Raw genomic sequence first — 18,697 nt, forward strand, 5'->3', positions numbered from 1 at the left:
GAGGAGATGACATGAGATTAATGAAATAATCGTGCTCTGTGGGCTGAGCGGGGAGCAGGGCAGGATATTGCCCTGGCAGTGCTCCTGGCAGCAGGCAGGGAAATCACAGTCACCAGCCTTCTGCCCCAGCAGCAAGAACTTCTGTCTGCATCTCTCCTGTGCCTTGTCCCCTCCTGAGCAAAGGAGAGTCATTTCCAGATGCAGAGACAAGAATTTACTCTGTTGAAGAGCACCAAACCACAGCTTACCATGTTCAGTGTGGTGAGTCTGGTGCTTGGTGCTCATCCATCCAAACAAACATCTCCCAAATTCCACTGCATTTTCACAAGGTATCCATGTCCTCCTCTTGCTGAGTGCACTATTGAAAGGGTTATCTGCTAAAGTCAAGTGTTTTTGCAAACGTGGCGGGTGACACCAATAAATCACTGGGTTACACCGCTGACGGGCCACCCAGTGATGGGTTTGTGACCCTCTTGACCCCCCCACATCCCCCTTTCCATCCCAGGGTCTTGCTTTGTTGTCCACTGGGAGTCCCTGGAGAGCCCAGCCACATCTGCAGACACCAGTTTCTGCAAACAACCTCTGTGCAGGTTGGGGGTTTTTTTGCTGCTTATCCCGGTAAATACGTTTCAGTTAATCCAATTTGCTCCCACATTGAGTCGCATCAAACACAGCAGCTGCCAACCAAATATTAAAGACAAAAAAAAGCAGCTGCAGCCCCTTGCTCACAGTTTGGGAGAGAAGGCTCAGCATGGGCATCACACACTGCAGTGGGCAAACAAGTCCCTTGGTCCCCCAGGACACTCCTGGGGTGCACCAGTGACAAGCAGAAAAAACATAGGGGCAAAGGACTACATCACACTTGTACATCCTCCTCCATGTTTCTCTGCATTATTTAAGAGAAAACATGTTCTCTTCTAGTCTTTACTCTTTTCCTTTTGTGCTCAATTCCTACCGCAGGCAAGTGAACTAAATCAAACACTCCAAGCCCAGGTTTCACAAAGCCACTCTGATTAGACTCTGGGTCTAATCCAGGTCTGGGAAGTCATCCCCATTCCTGCAGCAGGGCAGAGCCAGCTCTCAGATCAGACAGATGCAGAGCCATGCAGACCTGGGCTCAGCAGAGCCAACAGCTGCTATGCATGGACTAAAAGCCCAGAGCCCAACACTTGTAGCTTTGAACTGCAGATCCACGTCCAAACTCTGGCAAAGAGCCATGCCCTGGGAGCATACACATGGGCAGCTGCCACTGACTTTTCCCAGGCCCATCACAAGACAAAGCACGAGCCTGAGGCCACCATGTCAGGCAGTGTTTAGAGCGGAGGGCAGACACCACATGCCAGCATAGCCCCAAGTTCCTCACCTGAGCATCGTGTGAGTGTGAAGCACTTGCAGTGCCATCACACCCGGCTGTCTAGACAACCCAAAAGGAGCCCATGAATCCCCCACATCCTCACAGCACCAGGACCTTGCAGGAGCATCAGTGATTTTCCCAGAAAAATGACTCCTACATGCACCACTCCAGCAGACACCATGGGTAGGAAAAGGTGGGGTGACAGACGAGCAGCCCCACTCATGGTCAAGTAAGGGCAGGGAGGGGATTCTTCCCCCTCCAGGGCACCTGTAAGGTCCTGAGGTTAGGTCAGGCACCAGCATCTCCATGAAAACCTACCCCCGCAGAGCAAAATTCATTTTTTTTTAATTAATCTATACAGAGTTGAAGTTGAGCTAGCTTTAGGTGCTATTGAAGCTGCTTTCCCTATGCCTTGTGTTCAGCATTTGCATGGTGGGATTAAGTCAGATGGGGGGAGCAGGAGCAGAGAAATGAGCACCTCTGGGTGTGCCCAATGTCTGCACACCCAGAGTGAGGTCTGAGCCTCCTCACAGCCCTCTGTCCTGCCCAAAGCATCTCTCCATCAGGGCAAGGCTGGGGGAGCAGTGAAGGAGCCCCAAAAGCTTTGGGGTGCAGCATTGGAGAGCCAGATGCCAGCAGCCTGAGGTGCTCCAGCCCAGCAGAACCCCCAGCAGCCTCCACCAGAGATCCTTCACATGTTGGGAAAAAAGCTTAGCAAGGAGGATTTCTCCTCTCTGTCATTAACCTGACATAATGTCTTTCCTGCTGGCAGCTTTCAGGCTCAGCAGGTTTGTTATAAAATTCATTATCAGATATTGCAATCACAGTCACCTTTATTGGGCTCTGCATTTACAATAATTAGGCCAATAAACACTGATTTATAAAAATGACAAACAGGAACTCCCAGTAAGCAAGAAAAATGTGCTTTCTTTAGCAAGCAGTTTCTCACAGAACAAAAAGAATTGTAAAAAGGCAGAAACCAATCACTGCAACTGACAGCAAAGTAAAACAGGTTCTCCTGGGAATTTCCACTTCCCAGCCAAGACCTCACCAGGGACAGACACAGGGTGCAGACCCCAGTGCCAGAGTCTGTAGCCCCTCCTGCTGCAGAACTGGGGAGCAGGGGAGATGCTAGAGGTGCAATGGGAAGAGAAGATCTTTGCAGGTGACATGGAGAGGGAAAGAGCAAGGAGAAGGCAGCAGGAACCAGGAGAGAGAGAGAGCAGGAACAAAGTGAAGAAAGAGAAAAATTCAACAAAAGGGAAGCACCTTGGCAGGGAGGGAGGCAAAACAGAACCTGACAGGTATAGCAGTGGGAGAGCAGAGCAGTAGGAGAGAAAGAAGGTGGGATGGAGCTTCAAGCCCTAATGTCAGGGAAAAAATAAGAGCAGGAGTGAGAGAGGAGAGAGGGATGTGTCATCAGAGAGAGGGCACTGCAGATGCTCTCTGCATTCCCAGACTGCTCCAAAAGTACAGACACAGCCTCAGTGGGTTCTGTGGGGCACAGCCAGGCTGTGACAGCAAAACAAGTCCCCCAGAGCAGACCCTTGTGTGTATGTTGTGCAGAAGGCAAAGGCAGACACCCCACATACAGCAGATATGTGTGTGATGGTGATCCCAAAGGCAAAGACTCACCAAGTCAAGGAAAGAGCAGAGCTATGGCCAATCTGGCTGCAGGGGAAGCAGACTCATGGGGCACAGAACAGGGTCAAGAACAACACCAGTGGCCTTGCACCACAGGGGCCTAAGTCAGCCAGACCTCCTACAGACCCCAGGACAGGTACTAGGAGAACCTCACCCAGGGTGAGCGCCCTGGGACTCAGGCACCTCCCAAAAGGGCAATAGCTGAGTCACCCAGGTTTTGACAGCACCCCCAGTCACAGTTGGGCATCAACTCCTGGAACAACCCAGAGCAACTCCCTCTAACACCAGACACAGTCGGGAGCACTGGGAACCCTCCGGCCCAACACCAGTCAGGTAGTAGCCTCAGGACAGGGCTGCCCCTGCAGCTGGGCTGGAGGGAGCACGGCAGGAGCGCTGTGTCCGCGGACCGGCAGCCAGACCCCTCCCGCAGGCGGGAGAGCGGCGTGTGCCGCGGTACAGCAGCAACAATATGCTCATCGTCTCCCCTCTGCACCCCCTCGGCAGCCCATCTGCGAGCACACATGGCTGAGGCGGAGAGAAAGCTGCAGAGGAGAAGGAGGAGACCCTCCCCTGCCATCATCGCCCCATGGGCACACAGCCCAGCCTGACACAGGTGCCACTGCCCTACAGGAACGGGGCTGGTCAATACACGCATCACTGCCGTGACCCCGCGGCTCCCACCTCACTTGAATGCACCAGAGCCTCTCTCCTGCTCTGTTGCCTACCTTTTTTTCTGTATTTGTCCCAGTTTCTTCATGCTGATTCTCAGCACATTGTATTCCTGGGAGCCTTGCAGTCCCCCTGCCCCCAGCAGCCAAGGGCAGAGCCCAAACCCACCTGCAGCCTCCCCATCCCCTATATACCTTCCCAGCCAGCTGAGCAAATTAGCTCCAACGACCTTTGCTCATGAGGAACACCTGATGCACCAGGTGGAAGCGTAGCTGTCTAGAGTGCCCCCCAACCTGGGCACCCTCAGAGCCCCTTGGCTTCCAGTGAGTATCCAGAGGGCAGCCAGCACCAGCCAATGAACCCCAAAAGAGTTACAGAGCTTTCCACTTCTTTCTGTTGGAGCCAGAGGTGGGCAATCATGCTGACTTTAGATCGTTTTATTTATTTTATTGATTTTTAAAATAGCTGCTTTTCTTTCCAAAAGGACTCTGGGGCTGTGAACAGCTTGACTGTACATGTGAGAACTGTGAAAAAGGCAGCAGTGGAGCTGGAGGCACAGGGAAACTGGTATGGCTGCGTGGAGACACCACTGAGAAAGGACCAGGCAAACCCTCAACTTCTGAGCCTCAGAATCTTCCCAGGAACCTCAGTGCACCCAGTACAGCTGGGAATTCATCCTCCCATCTTTGGGCTGTGGCTGCATGTGGTCTCAGAGGACAAGGGAAAATGGTGGTTGCAGCAACACAGAGCAATTAATGGCAAAGGCCATCAATAGGAGATTTAATGACATTCATAGAAAAATTAACTGCATTGAAATGCTTTACTTTAATGGATTCTTTCTTGATTAGTAGCATTTGGGAGTAATTTCAAATCTGTCTTTGTTGCTTTAGTAAGTAAACAATATTAATATGTATATCAGGTGACAATAAAATAAGGCAGGAGCCTATGCAGTACTGAACTGATTCAGCAAGAAACGTTCAGTATGTTAATATTAAATGTTTTAGGTTTGCTAAGCAGTGATAATACACTAGTTATTCTCTTCACACAATCCCAGTGCAATGAAGTAATTTTTACGAAAATTTTTCTTCTCCCTGTAGCTTTCCCACTGTAAAGTTCTCAACTGAGAACTTGAGGGACCTGGCAGACCCTCAAAGGGGAACCCGGTGCCTCTCCATATTGGGCTTACTGCTGCTGCTGGAGGGACCCAGAGTATCCCTCCATCCTGCAAGGGACCCCCAGACCTGCAGCACCACGCCTGCAACTCCCTGAGGAACCAGGCTGGCCTCATCCACCTCTTTCTCCTGCACCTCAGACACAGTCATTACAAAATTACCAGCTTCTAATGAAGCAGGCTGGCAATTAACTGCTGCCAGAAGAGCGTTGGCACCACTCCGAGCATCATCTGCTGCCATGAACAGGGAACCACATAACCCCCCTGTACGGTGGTTTTGGGCAAAGGGCGACAGAAGGGAGATCACTGCAGGGCAGGGGAGACACCAACCCATCACTCCCAGGTGATCCTCTTCCTGCTTTCCTTTCTTACACATCCAAGAGGAACGGCAGAATATTCCTTCAGATGTACACAACTCTCAAACTATTTTTAATAAAAGTCTTTTCAGTGTGACACCAACACACACGTAGCTTTCAATTACATTTTAGCATTCCCAGTAGGAAGCAGCTCTTTACTGGGAAAAGTGATTTACAATAGTGCAGCATTATGGGTTTGGTCTTTATGTTACAGGTATTCAAAGCCTGGTGAAAATAAAAACTGCTCAGCACATATTCTGCAGCTGAGCTGAGCCTTGTGCATGGGGAAGCATTTCGGAAGAAGTTAAGTGTTTGAAATAAAACCGTGTAGTCATCTGGTAGAACAGAGACATGAAATTGTTATTTATCAAGATGAAACTGGCATTTGGATAAAATTCTCCAGCGCTGTTAATAACTTCTGTTGACGAGGGAGTCGTAGCAGCAGCAATGAGGCAGCCGTCCCCTGAGCTCGGAGGAGCAGGATTTTTCACGGGCTGTGAGCAAGGAGAAGCGTGTGTCTTCAGTAATAACTTTCTGAGCACCTCCATCAGAACGGCCACCATGAATTTATCTTTCTCTTTTCTCTCCAAAAAGCCTTGTCAGTTTTGAATAATTTGCTGTGAGTAGCGGCTGCTGGAGTGCCACATGGCCACGCACGTCTCCAACACGAACTCCAGCTCCCTGAGCAGTTTTATCATAATGATTAAGTTTCTTAACTTAAATCAAGGATGTCTCTGGAGTTCCCTGCGATGATGTGAACTTAAGATAAACAATGAATGATGAATAGGCCAATTACTGAAACCTCCCTTACTGAAACTTTCACTTATGGCCGTGTATGGCTGGTTGGTAAGAGGAGGTGCTCATCCTCTCATCTGACAAATGTTACAAAAAACAGGATGGTTTGAAGCAAAGACAGTTCTGTGTAATCAGGCACTGGCTAATGAGTAATTTTCTTTTATATGTGATTTTTTTCCTTTCTCTGTTTTGCTGTCTGGGATATTGGAAGTAGAGAGGGAGCTGACAGCCTGAGCCATATGCACGCAAATGCTTCATTCTGGTACAAATCCCTGCCCTCTGCTGCCACAGCTGGTCCCAGTCCAAGGCACAAAAGTAGCAGGAGATGACCAAGGGCTGTGTAGTGGTATTACACATCTCCTGATGCTGAGGAAGCCTTTCCTGAGAGACCCACACAAACCAGGGGAACAGCATTTCCATAAGTCCACTGGCAGCTTGCTCAAAGCTTTGTGGGTACAGCTGCAGAGGGGGACAGCCACCTTGGACCACAGCTGAGGATCAAGGGACAGGCACCTTGTACCATGAATGCATCACCTCAGACAAGCTGTCAGCCAGTACTCTGGATGTGTTTTGGGGCTTAAGCACCTAAAAAAGCAAAGCAAGAGGCATTTTTCCTCAGTGGAAAACAAGGAGAAGGGGCAAAGACTGATGAAGAGGGGGACACAGTGGGGTCCCTCAGGTGCTGAGGTTCTGTGTCACTCCCCTGGTTCTGTCCAGGAGTAGGTGCCACCACTGCCACCACACCACCTGCCAGAGAGAGCAGCATCCCACGGTAAATGATATGATTTACTTACTGCCCATGGAATTGCCCAATTAATTCACTATCCACATTAATATTATGCCTCATTTTTAACTTTACTGTCTCCATCGTTCCAATTTAGTGCTACTCAGAGATGCTGCCACTGACCTTAATGGGTTTTTCATTATAAAAAAGAGCACGATATTAATCACAAGGGGGTTTCAGCTGGAGATTGCTGCCCTAGCCCCACTGCTTTTGGGAGCTGCTTTTTAGTGGTTTGGGGACCTGTTTCTACCAGGCTTTTCGCCCCCGCTCACACTGTGTACGATCCTTTGTGCTGTCCAGGAGGAATTTCTTGGTATAACATTTCCAGACACAGAGATTTTATGCAGCAGTCAAGCTACGCTGCGGATATGATGGATTTTTCCAGGCAAATTGGAACAAGGAGTAGAAAACTGAAAGGATGCACCAGTCATAGCCAATGAGCTTCCTATTGTCCTGTATAAAAATCAAATGCCTTTTAATCATTTCAAATGTTCTTCTGGGTATCAATTAGTCACACATTAATATCAGTATTGCTTCTCTTCTTCAGTTTGCATCAGATTAAATTCTCCCCTGTCATATGCACTTGTGCTCATTAGCTTCAAGGAAAATTAGTGATTGTTCCCTCTTCATTGGCATTGATGAGAGATTTTCATCAGAACTGCTTTTTATACAGGGAACCTGATTGTCAAAGAGATTGAGGGTTTTTTCCCCCCAAATTGTTGTCTTTTCGTGAAAAAAAAATACTTTTTTTTTTTCCTCTAAACCTCTCAACTCTGAGCATTGGGGAATGGGGGGAGGGAAAAAACCATTCTTGATGAGTGTCATCCTGCAGTTTCTGTCACTCTCTGCATCTCAGCTATCTGTTTCCTTGTCAGGATCCAGTGGCTGTTGCACACCCACAGCTGCTGAGCGGAGGACAGTTGGAGTTGCACGGGGTTTTGCTGATGTCACCCCTCCCTGTTCAAGGCTGAGTATTCATAATGCTCTCTGTGGAGAACAGCAGTGCTGAGGGATCTCATTCTGCTACCTGCCCTGTAAGGAGCTAGGATATGCAGTGCTGAGCTGGCTCTGGGGCTCAACATGCATGCGTGTGCGTGTGTATGTATGCACTGTATATGCCCACTCCCATAGCTCCCCATCTCTCCTGGGCAGCAGTGCCCAGCTTTGCAGGCTGCAGCAGAACTAAGCCTTCAGCCCAGCCACAGGATCCCCCCCACCCCCCAGCACTCACCCCGGCTGCTCCATCCCCTGCACTCCAAGCGCTGGAAGGGACTGGTGATATTTATTGAGTTTTATTAACTCCTGGCCCTGGGAGGTTCTCACCTCTTCCAACTAATTCAGGCACCTGACTCCTGCTGGAGTTACAGTGATTGCCATTAAAAAGCTTGACATTTACCTTACAACAGTAATAAAATAATAATGCCTAATTTAGTTTACGAGTGGTATTTGCAGTGTTTCCTGTGCCTTGAGTGGGGGATATGGTGAAGATCCCTGCTCTGCTGATCAATTACGTCTGTTTAACGCCACTGCTGTAATTCTTTCCTGTAATCAGAACCATCTTTCAGTAGAGCTGTTCCAAAGTTTTCCTCTGAAACTCTAATTTTGACAAGAAAAGAAAATGTTTTCAAATACGTCAGTTTCCAGTGAATAACAAAAGCTTCTGAGATGGAACTTTCTAGTGAGAAGTGGAGACAGACAAACCTGGTGTCTGCACAGATTTGCTGTATTTAGATTTCCAAAATCTCTCAGATATTTTCAAAGGCTGCCTGTGATTGATTTCCATTAAAAAGGGATTTTTTCCTCCTCCAAATAACCTCATCAATATGATTCCCTTCTGTTATTGGCATCTCAAATATTAGACAACCCTGGTGTGTTTTACATCTGTGGCACTACCAAGGGGCTGTGGGGTGAGGAACTCCTGCTGCTCCAGGGCCAGGGAGCCCAAACCCCTCTGCAGGGAGCAGATACACACTAGGACAAACTCCTCTGGCACACAGAAGTGCACAATGCTCTCCCCAAGCTATTCAGCATCTCCACTTCTGTCCCTCTGGGATCTGCCCCCAGGTTGCAGGTAGCGATGTTTCCAATGCTTGCAAAGCCAGCCCTGGACCTGCTAAAAGCAATTTCTGTCTCCATTTCTCATCCTGAGCAAAACTTGATGTGGATTTTAATTTTTTCTGTGCAATTTTAATTAGTACATGATGCGCTCTGGGTTTTTATTAGAGTAAACAGCTTGGAAAAAGAGTTCCACACCAGCCCTTCTACACCAGGGAGCCTCATCATGTTCAGACTAGAAACCTCACTCCAGATTCCTGAAAGCCTTTCTTGAGATGGGTTCATTTCCACGAAGAAATGCTACGATTTCAACACAGGGAAATTTTTTGAGCGTATTGAAAGAAAAAAAATTAGTCAGGAAATTCCTGGCTAGGCCGACTTTGGGGCAAGGCTCTGCTCGAGGCGGGCGTGGGATGCCACAGCCCTCCACTGGGAGAGATCAGGCTTCACGGCGCACACACACTGCGCATGTGCTCACACGTGTGTACGTGCACACCCGTGTCCATGTCCATGCAAACGCATTGCACACACACACACCCACACCTGTATGCACACACATGCATGAACATACACACCTGTGCCCACCCATGCCCGTGTGCCTGCACACACGTGCTCATACTTGTGCCCACATACACTTGGTCCCCCGCCATTCCCATCTCCCCCCACCATGCCCGTGTCCCCCTGCCACGCAGTGACCCCACTGGCAGCTCCTGGGCTGCACCCACTGCAGAGCCCCACTCACAGGCACAAACAGAGGTAAGCAGCTCCGACTGCAGCAGTTCCCCACGTCCCCAAGCTCCGGGGGGACTGGCGGCATTTGCACAGCCTGGGCACCTCCAGCCGTTGGTGCATGGGCAACAGGGCAGGCAGGAAGCAGAGATTAAACCAAAAATGTGACCCTGGACGTATTTGACAGACACCAACCACGCTGTGAGGCTTCATGTGGGCTCGTCTCCAGCAGCGTGGGAATGGCTTGTGCCCTGCAGACAGGAGCGCTATGGGAGCGCCTGGGGCCCCGCAGGCTGTGGGGAAAGCTGGCTGCACCTCCGTGGGGGCGGCCGTGACCCAGCCTTCCCACCGCGTGTGCAGACAGAGCCTAACTCCACCTCGGAGCAGGCTGGCGTCGTCGCACACGGAGGAGACCATGGGAGGGACGGCTCGGGAGAGCCCGGAGCACTGCCGCTTTCTGGACGTAAGTTCATGGCTTGCCTTGCCCCCCTCCATCTCTGCAGCACCACAAATGTCTGATACGTGCGTGTCCTCCCTCCTCGAATCCTCGGCACACCCTGGCTATCACTGTTTTGTCATTAACTAGGCAGAAGCAGCCAAGCCACGGAAGAAGAGCTGCCCCAGGTACCAGCTCTGTGGACTGCTCCTCAGCGTGCTGCTCCTTTCTCTTATTCTGATATTTTTTGGTGTCAAATACCTCTGGAACCCAACACCCAGAAAAGTAAGTAAAAACTCTTGATACAGCATTTCAAAGCCTTGTTTCCCCGGACAGAGTTGTCCTCCTCCCCTTAACCCCTGAAACTTTTAACTACTCCCCAAAACCCAAGCAACTTCACAAAGTGCATTTTCTCAGACGACAAGTATTCATGGCACTTTTTAAAATCTCTGTGTTATTCATAACTAGCTTTTACTTAATACAGGCTGAGTTTTTTCCCTGCCACCACATTCTTTCCCCAGTTGACAATTACAGGGGGTGGGAGCTACGCCACAAAGAGTTAAAGTTACTCTTATTTCACCGGCAGCAAATTTTATGACAAGTAAGAAAATATTTTCCATTTCATTTCAATTATCTTGCCAGAAAACGGTGGAAAAGTCATTATGCCACTGCATAGAGAGGAGAGAAAGCCAGGACGCAGTGGTGATTGATTGTCATGGATTATATTTCTTACTTTAATGTGTCTGCAATGTGAGGGGATGGTGAGACAGATTAGCTTCTGGAGGAGCTCCTGCTAACTGGATTGGGCTCGTTTATTCCCAGCTCCAGACGGACACTGCTGTAGTGCCGAACATGTCGGGGTGGCAGCAGGACTGTGCATCTCCCGTCCATCTCTGCCTGCTGCCACCCAACATCCTGACAATTCTGCCAAAACTCTTTTTTTATCTCGTACCCCAAGTAAATCCCTTAACCTTGAAGCTAACAGCCTGCCCAGTACCCCTCATTCTCCTTTCCTTTGAATTTCCATGCTCATCCAGGAGGCCCCACTTTGCACCCTGGCACCAGCAGGTTTTGACAACTCTCAAGAACGTCTACAAAATTCCCATGTGCAGCCAAGGCAGCCTGTTTCCCATGCTGGCAACTCCTCTCTCCTCCCTGCCCCACGCCAGAGCTGCTCCAGCCCGGCCAGGCTGCCCTCCTGCCAGGCAGAGGAAGCACCCTGCTTGCTGGAAACTTTGTCTTCTTATCAGCAAATAGAAATAAATACCCCCCAAAATAAAAGAAAAAGCAATAAAAGCCAGATGTGCCTCCAGGATCCTGCCAAGATGGTTATAAAGTCTTCACTGTTCCTAGAAAAACAGGGGTCATGCCAGCCATGAGGGGAAGAGATTGTTAACCCCTGGAGGGGAGGATTTCCCTTGGCAGCACAGAGACATTACCAGTCTCAGAAAGCATATCCAGAACACCAGTCCTTGGCATCCTCATTGGCGGGCACTGGTGAAGGATGGAGTCCATCCAGCCCTCCCCAACACCTGATGGGCAGACAAGTGGAGTGTGAGGTCACAGGAAAGCAGAGATGCTCCTGCAGTGGAGCTGCATACTGACACTCCCAGTGTCCAGCACTGCTGTGTCCCTATGGCTGCAGGGCAATGTCTTCTCCAGCTGACCCAGGAGCACTTGGGGAAAAGCAGGATGGGGGAGGCTGGAACTTCCTAACACTCAAAAATATAAACCAAGGGGAATTAAACTCTTCAAAGAACAAGAAACCCTTCAAGCTCCCGTAATTTAACCAGAGTGTGGGAAAAAAAACTTGAAAGAAAAGTTGTCCCTCTGTCGGGTTGTCTTGGACGTGGCTGTGCCCCCTTGCAAGGCAGCACCTGTGCCAGCAGGCACAGCAGATGATGCAGCTAACAAGGGGTTTTCATCGCAGCCTCGCAGGGGGGCATATTTCAATGATTCACCAGAAAGTGTCATTTTTTGCCCTAGAAAACATCTCACAGCTCCCTGAATAGCACAGAGCTGGCAAAGCCCAAGTGGACGCTGCACTGGCCAAAGTAATTCTCTGTAAATGGAGAGGCACTTGAAGGTACGGTACCACCTGGGATCCTGCCCTCCTAGAAATGATTCATGGCACCATGCACATTTTGTCAGTCAAAACTAGCAGCCTTACAGCCATTTTAGGCTTCAGACTGTTTTTACCATATCATAAAATCCATTGAGAGCTATATATCTTTGTAAAAGCTTCTTGCAGACCAACAGGAGATGCTCATCACTGCCAAGGTGCATATCACTCCTCTAACCTTTAAGCAGGGGTGAAGGTACCAAGCGGTTCCCACAGCTGGTTCTGTGCCCAGGTGGATGCAAGATGGGTTATGCTGATGCTGGAAACATTGCTAAGAGACTTTGAACCCCCCAAATGGGAAGGTATGTGCAGGAATCAGGAGACTGTGAAAGGGGGTTTGGGTTGGCACTGAAGGCAGAGCCCCTACCCCACACCAGTGGGGCCAGGTTGCTCCTTCCCTGGCTCCGTGGCCATGCCAGGGGATTAACAGGGCTTTCCCATCACCGTGCCTCCATCCCTCTTCCCTGCCCAGGGGACTTGAGGGGTTTTGCACAAGCCCTTTGCTTCCACACAGCACCGGGAAAACAAGACTCCCTGAGGCTCGCCAGCTCACGCTGCGCCAGCAGGATAATTTTTGTGCTTCAAATAGCATCTGCCACTACTCATCCTTTAAGGGTCAGGCATCCGCAGAGACTGGAGGGCTGCCGGGCTGGCTGAGTGCGGCGAGCACCTGCGAGGAGGGGAGGGCTGCTCCCTCCGGCGCTGCTCACCCCGGCTCCCCGTGGGGAGGAATGCCGCCGGGAAGCCGGCTGCTACGCCCCGAAGCTCGTCAGCAGCCCTCAAGGAGGTCTTTGATCCGCAGGCGATCCTTGATCTCCTCCAGGCAGAGAGAGGCTCTTACCTCTGCCTTTCCAGGAAAAACAGAAGGCGCAGAGATGGAGCGAGTGAGCTGAGGACACAGTGATGGAGTAAGCAAGACAGGGATGCAGTGATGGAGCGAGAGACAGGGAGACAGTGATGCAGCAAGCAAAGCAGGGAGGAGGGAAAACGAGGTCCCCTTGGGTTCAGGACTTCAGTCCCGCCTGGGATGTAACCAGGCTCATGCCACAGAAAGCACTAGCAAGAGCTGAGCTGTGGCAAAGCTCCTGGTGCAAGTGTGGGATGAGCATCTTTTCCTAGGTTTGACACATCCCAGGCTTGACAGACAAGTTACCCCTCATTCTGGCTGCATGTTGACCTTCTGCTGAGCCCTCGCACCAGGGAGCTGCCTCTCCTTATGCTATCCAGAATGTTACTTTGGCTCAGAGCCGCCGTGTGAGGAAGCAGCCATGGCAGGATACCCAGCACCAACCTGTTCACCCACTGGGCAGCATGTGAAACTGGGATGGGTGCTGAGCTGACCCCTGTGTGACTTTGGCCCTTACAGGTCTATGATATGGAACACACATTCTTCAGCAATGGTGAGAAGAAGAAGATTGTGATGGAGATTGACCCCCTTGCCAGGACAGAGACCTTCACCAGCGGGAATGGCAGCGAGGAAATCCTGGAGATCCATGACTTCAAAAATGTGAGTGCAGCAGTTTGTCCCTGAGACTCCCCAGTCTTGCAGCAGGACTGATGGGACCCCTTATTGTGCTGTGGAATCACTGAAGCAAGTCCCAGGACTATTTGCTCCTGCGTCAGGGAGAGAAATGCTCAGACTCTCTGGGGATACTCTCAAAGGAAAGGAGATGTGTACCTAAATAAGCTTCCACTGGTATTTATAGTAGCATGGTTCAGTTCCAACAAAATACATCTTCAAGCAAGATCTGGTTATTGGATTTACCCTTGCAAAGGAACACAATCATCATCAGTCTATCCAAGCCCAGTACATTCATCTGTCTGGAGAGCATTAAAACCTCATGACATTGTTGTAGGCTCTCTCTGAAACCTAATTAAAATTTGTAGGGAAATACCCTGTGCAGTGACATATGGCAAAATTTTGAGCTAATAGCCTAGCAGGAACTGGGGGATGAATGTTCATATAACCATAACGGTCAGATGCTATTCTGCATATTTTTATTTATGATAATGAGAGCTCATGATAGTTATAAGGAGAAGGGGAGCGGAGTAAAATTTTATGACTACCTACTTTAAAATATTTACAAAAATCCCAGTTCTCCCAAACCATAAAATGCAATATCGCTTAGGAGAACCTGTTAGTGCATCTTAGCACCACTGTGGAACAGAGGTGGCACAAAAACATCAACATCAAAAATATGACTAAGTCCTCCTCCAGCTGTACCTTCTGTACAATGGGTTATTCGTCCTCTTCTTTGCCCTGACTGCTTTTTGAGTGTTTGCTTTGATCCTGCAGGGAATAACCGGCATCTTCTTTGTGGGACTTCAAAAGTGTTTCATCAAAACTCAGACTAAAGTCCTACCTGAGACGACAGAGGCCAAGATCCCTGAGCTTGAGGTAGGTGAATAAAACAGGGCACCTCTGTCCCCAGTGAAACTCACTCCTCTCCCTGGCATAGGAGAGTGGCTGCCATTCCTGCCACCCTCCCGTCTGCGCCAGCCTTCCCAGAGAGGCTGCAATAAAGAAATAATGAGCTGTGATCGCTTCATAAAATGCTCTTATTTCAGAGGATTGCTTATAAAAACAAGTGAAAAGAGACGGGATTAGACAGCGACAGACAAAAACCTCTCAGCACAATACTGGAGATCAAGAACAATAATCCTGTTGTAGTCAAAAGGTCGCAAGGCAGCTCAGGATTAGCAGGCACCAAAAAGTCAATCAAATTGTTTTCTCACAGGTTTGAGCCTCATGTTCTCAAGCAGAATGAGGCAGAAGTAAGGGATTTAAAAGAGCCGCCACTTCTAAGAAATGCAATTTGAGAAAACTCTTGGTGTACAGACCTGAGTGGTGGGAAGCATCAGGCTGGGGCCACTTCCCTGCATGTACTTTCTTCCCATTGATGTGCCTGGTTGCGTCCTGCATCAATTTATCTTTTGCCCACTGCATCCTGCCACAAGGAGCCTCACATTTTGCACGCTGCATGGAAAAAGGTGTTGGACTCCCTATTTTAACCCCTCTCTGACCCCGGAGTGATTGCTCAGTCCTTTGATGGCAGTTGTCCCCTGGCCCTGTCCCCATCCCCAAGGCCCCTGTGGTGGCACAGCCTTCCTGCCTCCCCATATGAGAGACGGCGGGTGTTAGCAGATTGAATTCCCCCCAAGGATGCTGCCACAGATAAAACACCAGCAGGACATGTGTTTGAAACGAAGCGTGGGCAGAAACATTTCCCTGAATCATGACCCAAATTCCCAGACACCGATTCTTTGATTATGCCCTAAGAAGCTAATAGATCTTTTCAGCTACCATCATAAAAGGGATATGACTTCCCAGGCTTTAGCAGAGCATCGCCCCGGGTAGAGAGCTGAAATGTAAAACCCAGTGAGATAAATGTATATTTAAGCTCTAGCCATCTCTTCTCAGAGCCTGCACGCTGCCAGGTGCAAGCAGCACCGCCCCAACCCCGCAGCTTCTACCAGAGAATCCAAAAACGACCCAGACTGGGTCAGGTTGTGTTGGCTCCTTCCTGTGTCTTCCCAAAGTCATAAGAAAAAAACTCTGTGAGAGAGATATACAGCTCCAGACGCCTTCTGAGAGAAAAATGCCTTTTGCCAGCTTGTTCTATGGGCTACCAACAACAACATAGACAACGTTGCCTTGGCAGAGAGCTCAGTGCAGATCCATCCAATAATCTTTATATATCTCCCTCCCTAAGTGCCTGCCAAAACACACCATGGACTAATGCAACGACAGAGACATGTGGTATAAATTACAGAATACAGCCATGCAAAGAATTTCTGTGAGGAATAAATTAAAGTGTTCGATCACAAAATCAGTAGCAGAAGGAGAGAGGGATTAAGTACTAAGAGCAAAGCAGAGAGGAGGTGTTTTAATCTTGTGTTTGAATGAGTTGGGGTGCTTCAGAAGGCTCTTCTAGATAGTGGGGACTGCACAGGAGAAGGCCTTTGGATGATCAACTAGGAGAGGAGAGAGCATAGTGGTTTTGACTGAAGGTGGACAGGAAAGACAAGGCTTTCTTTCTCCCCATGTGAGGACCAGTTGGGTACTTTGTGTGCACCCAGAGAGCACCATGAGCCAAGGCAGATAAAGTCCAGATGCATTCTGGGAGGGGAGAGGTGCCTCTGGGTAAGCCAAGGGAAATAGAAGCAGCCAGTGTGTGGGGAGAGGGTGTCTCCCATGTGGATGACCATACCAGGGCCAAATCTTGCTCTTTTTCCAGGGAGAAGAAATCACCACCACCTACTTTGAGCAGTCTGTAGTCTGGGTGCCTGGGAAAAAGCCCATTCAGAACAAGGAATTCCTGAAGAGCTCCAAAATTTTTGACATCTGCAGAAATGTGACCATCTTCTGGATCCACCCCACACCAATAGCAGGTACAAGGAGCCATCTCCTCCCCAAGGTACTCTTGAACCCTCTCACCAGGAGCAGCTCTGTCACACACTCGTGGCCCCCCTGCCATGTCCCCCACTGTGGCATGGTGGGAACCCATTTTCACAGCCTTGCTGTACATCTCAGACACAAACACAGTGTTACCCATGACCACAGGAGATCTCGGCCAGTGTAATAGCAGGGGCTGAAGTTTCTCTCTGCAAAGCGCTTGTCTCTGCCAGCTCCCCACTGACCTGCACTTTGCAGAGTGGCCACCCTCCTTATAACAAGGGAAAAAAACCCCAATCCTTTGTACCTGCAAAGAAACCAGCACTGCTGGAAACTGGGACGCCTAAATTCTCGACACTGCATGAACATCAGAGTGTGAACAGACATCTGCATCTAAATCACACGGCGGGGTTGCCACCTCCAGCTGCTCACTACACAGCCCTCACAGAGGTTGTGGCCTCTGAGATCTGCCGGTGTAATTACCCACTCTCTCTAACCCACTTCCAGCCGAATGAGCTAGTTTAAAACTCCCTACTGAGAAAACTCCCTCTGCTCTGCAGCCACAGAGCCACATCATGTCCCCGACAGGTGCCGGCCACTAGTGGTCCTGAGGGCAGGTGGGCATCAGAGATCCTTGGTGCAGAGGGAGGCTGGTATCCTTGACTTGTCCCCTTTCTGCTCCCTCATCCCTGCTGTTAGACCCCATCTGCAGCAGCACTTGTGTCCCAGGTCAGTGGGTCCAACTGGGTCACCAAGGTGCATCCAATGCCTTTGTCAGGACAGCAGCGTCCTGAGGCTTCCTGGCATCTCCCCCAGCAAAGGAAATTAATGCTGCTGTGGGTCTTACCCAAGCTATGAGTGCTGTATCTACAAATCCACCTCACAGCAGCAGATCCCACCATGAGGATGTGCTACACACCCACAGCCTCATGCAGGAGGTGCCAACGGCACCCACAGACACCCATCACCCATGGGCATGGGGTTGGAATGGGCCATTTCCTCCTACAGCCCTTCTCCCAGGCTGGGTGAGAGCAGGAGGAAATGGAGTACTGATTTCCTGATGGGTGTTTTCTGTACCTTGGCACCAAATTCTGGTAGACACATTAGTTCTTGCTGTAGCTTTTGTCACCCTGCTCTGTAGTTGTTGACAGCAACATTTGGGCTCTTCCTGTAGCTCCTGAGCTGGCCAACCTCGAAGGGGCAGAAGAAGACCCTGAACTGCTCATAGACAACCAGAGCTGGTTGGATGGGGAGAGCGAACATGAGGTGGAGAAGGATGCACAGCTGGGGCCCAAGCGCCGGGCACGACAGCTCACTGAGGAGGACCTGCCCGTCAATGACTATGTGAGTGAGAGAATCCCACCCTGGGGTACCCTGCCCATGATCTGGGGTGCCCTGGCCACAACCCTGGGGTATCTTGGCCATACTCCCACAGTGTCCTAGCTATGCTCCTTGGGATGTCCTGTCCCTGCTGCTGGAATGCGCTGTCCATGCCTCTAGAGTGCCTTGTCCATGTTCCTGGGGTGCTCTGCCCATGCCTCTGGGGTGCCCTGGCTGCCTTCCCAGGATGTCCTGTCCATGCCCCCGGGAAGCCTCAGCCGCACACTGCCCTCACTGCACTGACTCTGCCTCTTCCCCGCAGTCAGAGAATGGGCTGGAGTTCCATCCCCTGTGGGACGAGCGAGGCTACTGCTGTGCCCAGTGCCGCCGTGCCAACCGCTACTGCCGGCGGGTCTGCGAGCCCCTCCTGGGCTACTACCCCTACCCCTACTGCTACCAGGGCGGGAGGGTCATCTGCCGGATCATCATGCCCTGCAACTGGTGGATTGCGCGGATGCTGGGCAGGGTGTAGCACCCACTGCTCAGGTGCTGCCCCACACCTGCCCGCCACGCCACCACCCAGCCAGGTGCATCCTGACACAGCCAACACACAGGTCACAACCTGTTTGTTGTCCAGTGAGGTGCAAACCTGCCGACTCTGGCACCCTCACCGTGTGTATCCCCCGGCATCCTACACTGCTCCGGCGGGGCTGGGTGAGGCTGCGCTCGAGTGCGTTGCCACCATGCTGAGCAGCAAGAGGCAAACAATAAATGTCTTGTATGAGTGATTGCAAAGAAAATGGAAAGTCTTTTAGTCTCAGTCTGATGCTTAATGGGTCTGAGAAGTGATCTAATTGCTTGGCTGC

At 50.3% G+C, this 18,697-nt stretch overlaps 1 protein-coding gene across 1 annotated transcript; it reads left to right on the forward strand.

Annotated features, from left to right (window-relative positions):
• Positions 1-9,972: 9,972 nt before the first annotated feature.
• TNMD (tenomodulin) lies at positions 9,973-18,587 on the forward strand. The gene is made up of 7 exons (XM_027645479.1): positions 9,973-10,020; positions 10,144-10,278; positions 13,482-13,622; positions 14,412-14,513; positions 16,354-16,507; positions 17,686-17,855; positions 18,154-18,587. Exons 1-7 carry the CDS (start codon positions 9,973-9,975, stop codon positions 18,361-18,363), a joined length of 960 nt encoding a protein of 319 aa, XP_027501280.1. The 3' UTR covers positions 18,364-18,587.
• Positions 18,588-18,697: the final 110 nt, after the last annotated feature.

The sequence above is a fragment of the Corapipo altera genome, unplaced genomic scaffold (genome assembly GCF_003945725.1).
Source record: "Corapipo altera isolate COAL_440 unplaced genomic scaffold, ASM394572v1 65, whole genome shotgun sequence".
NCBI lineage: Eukaryota > Metazoa > Chordata > Aves > Passeriformes > Pipridae > Corapipo > Corapipo altera.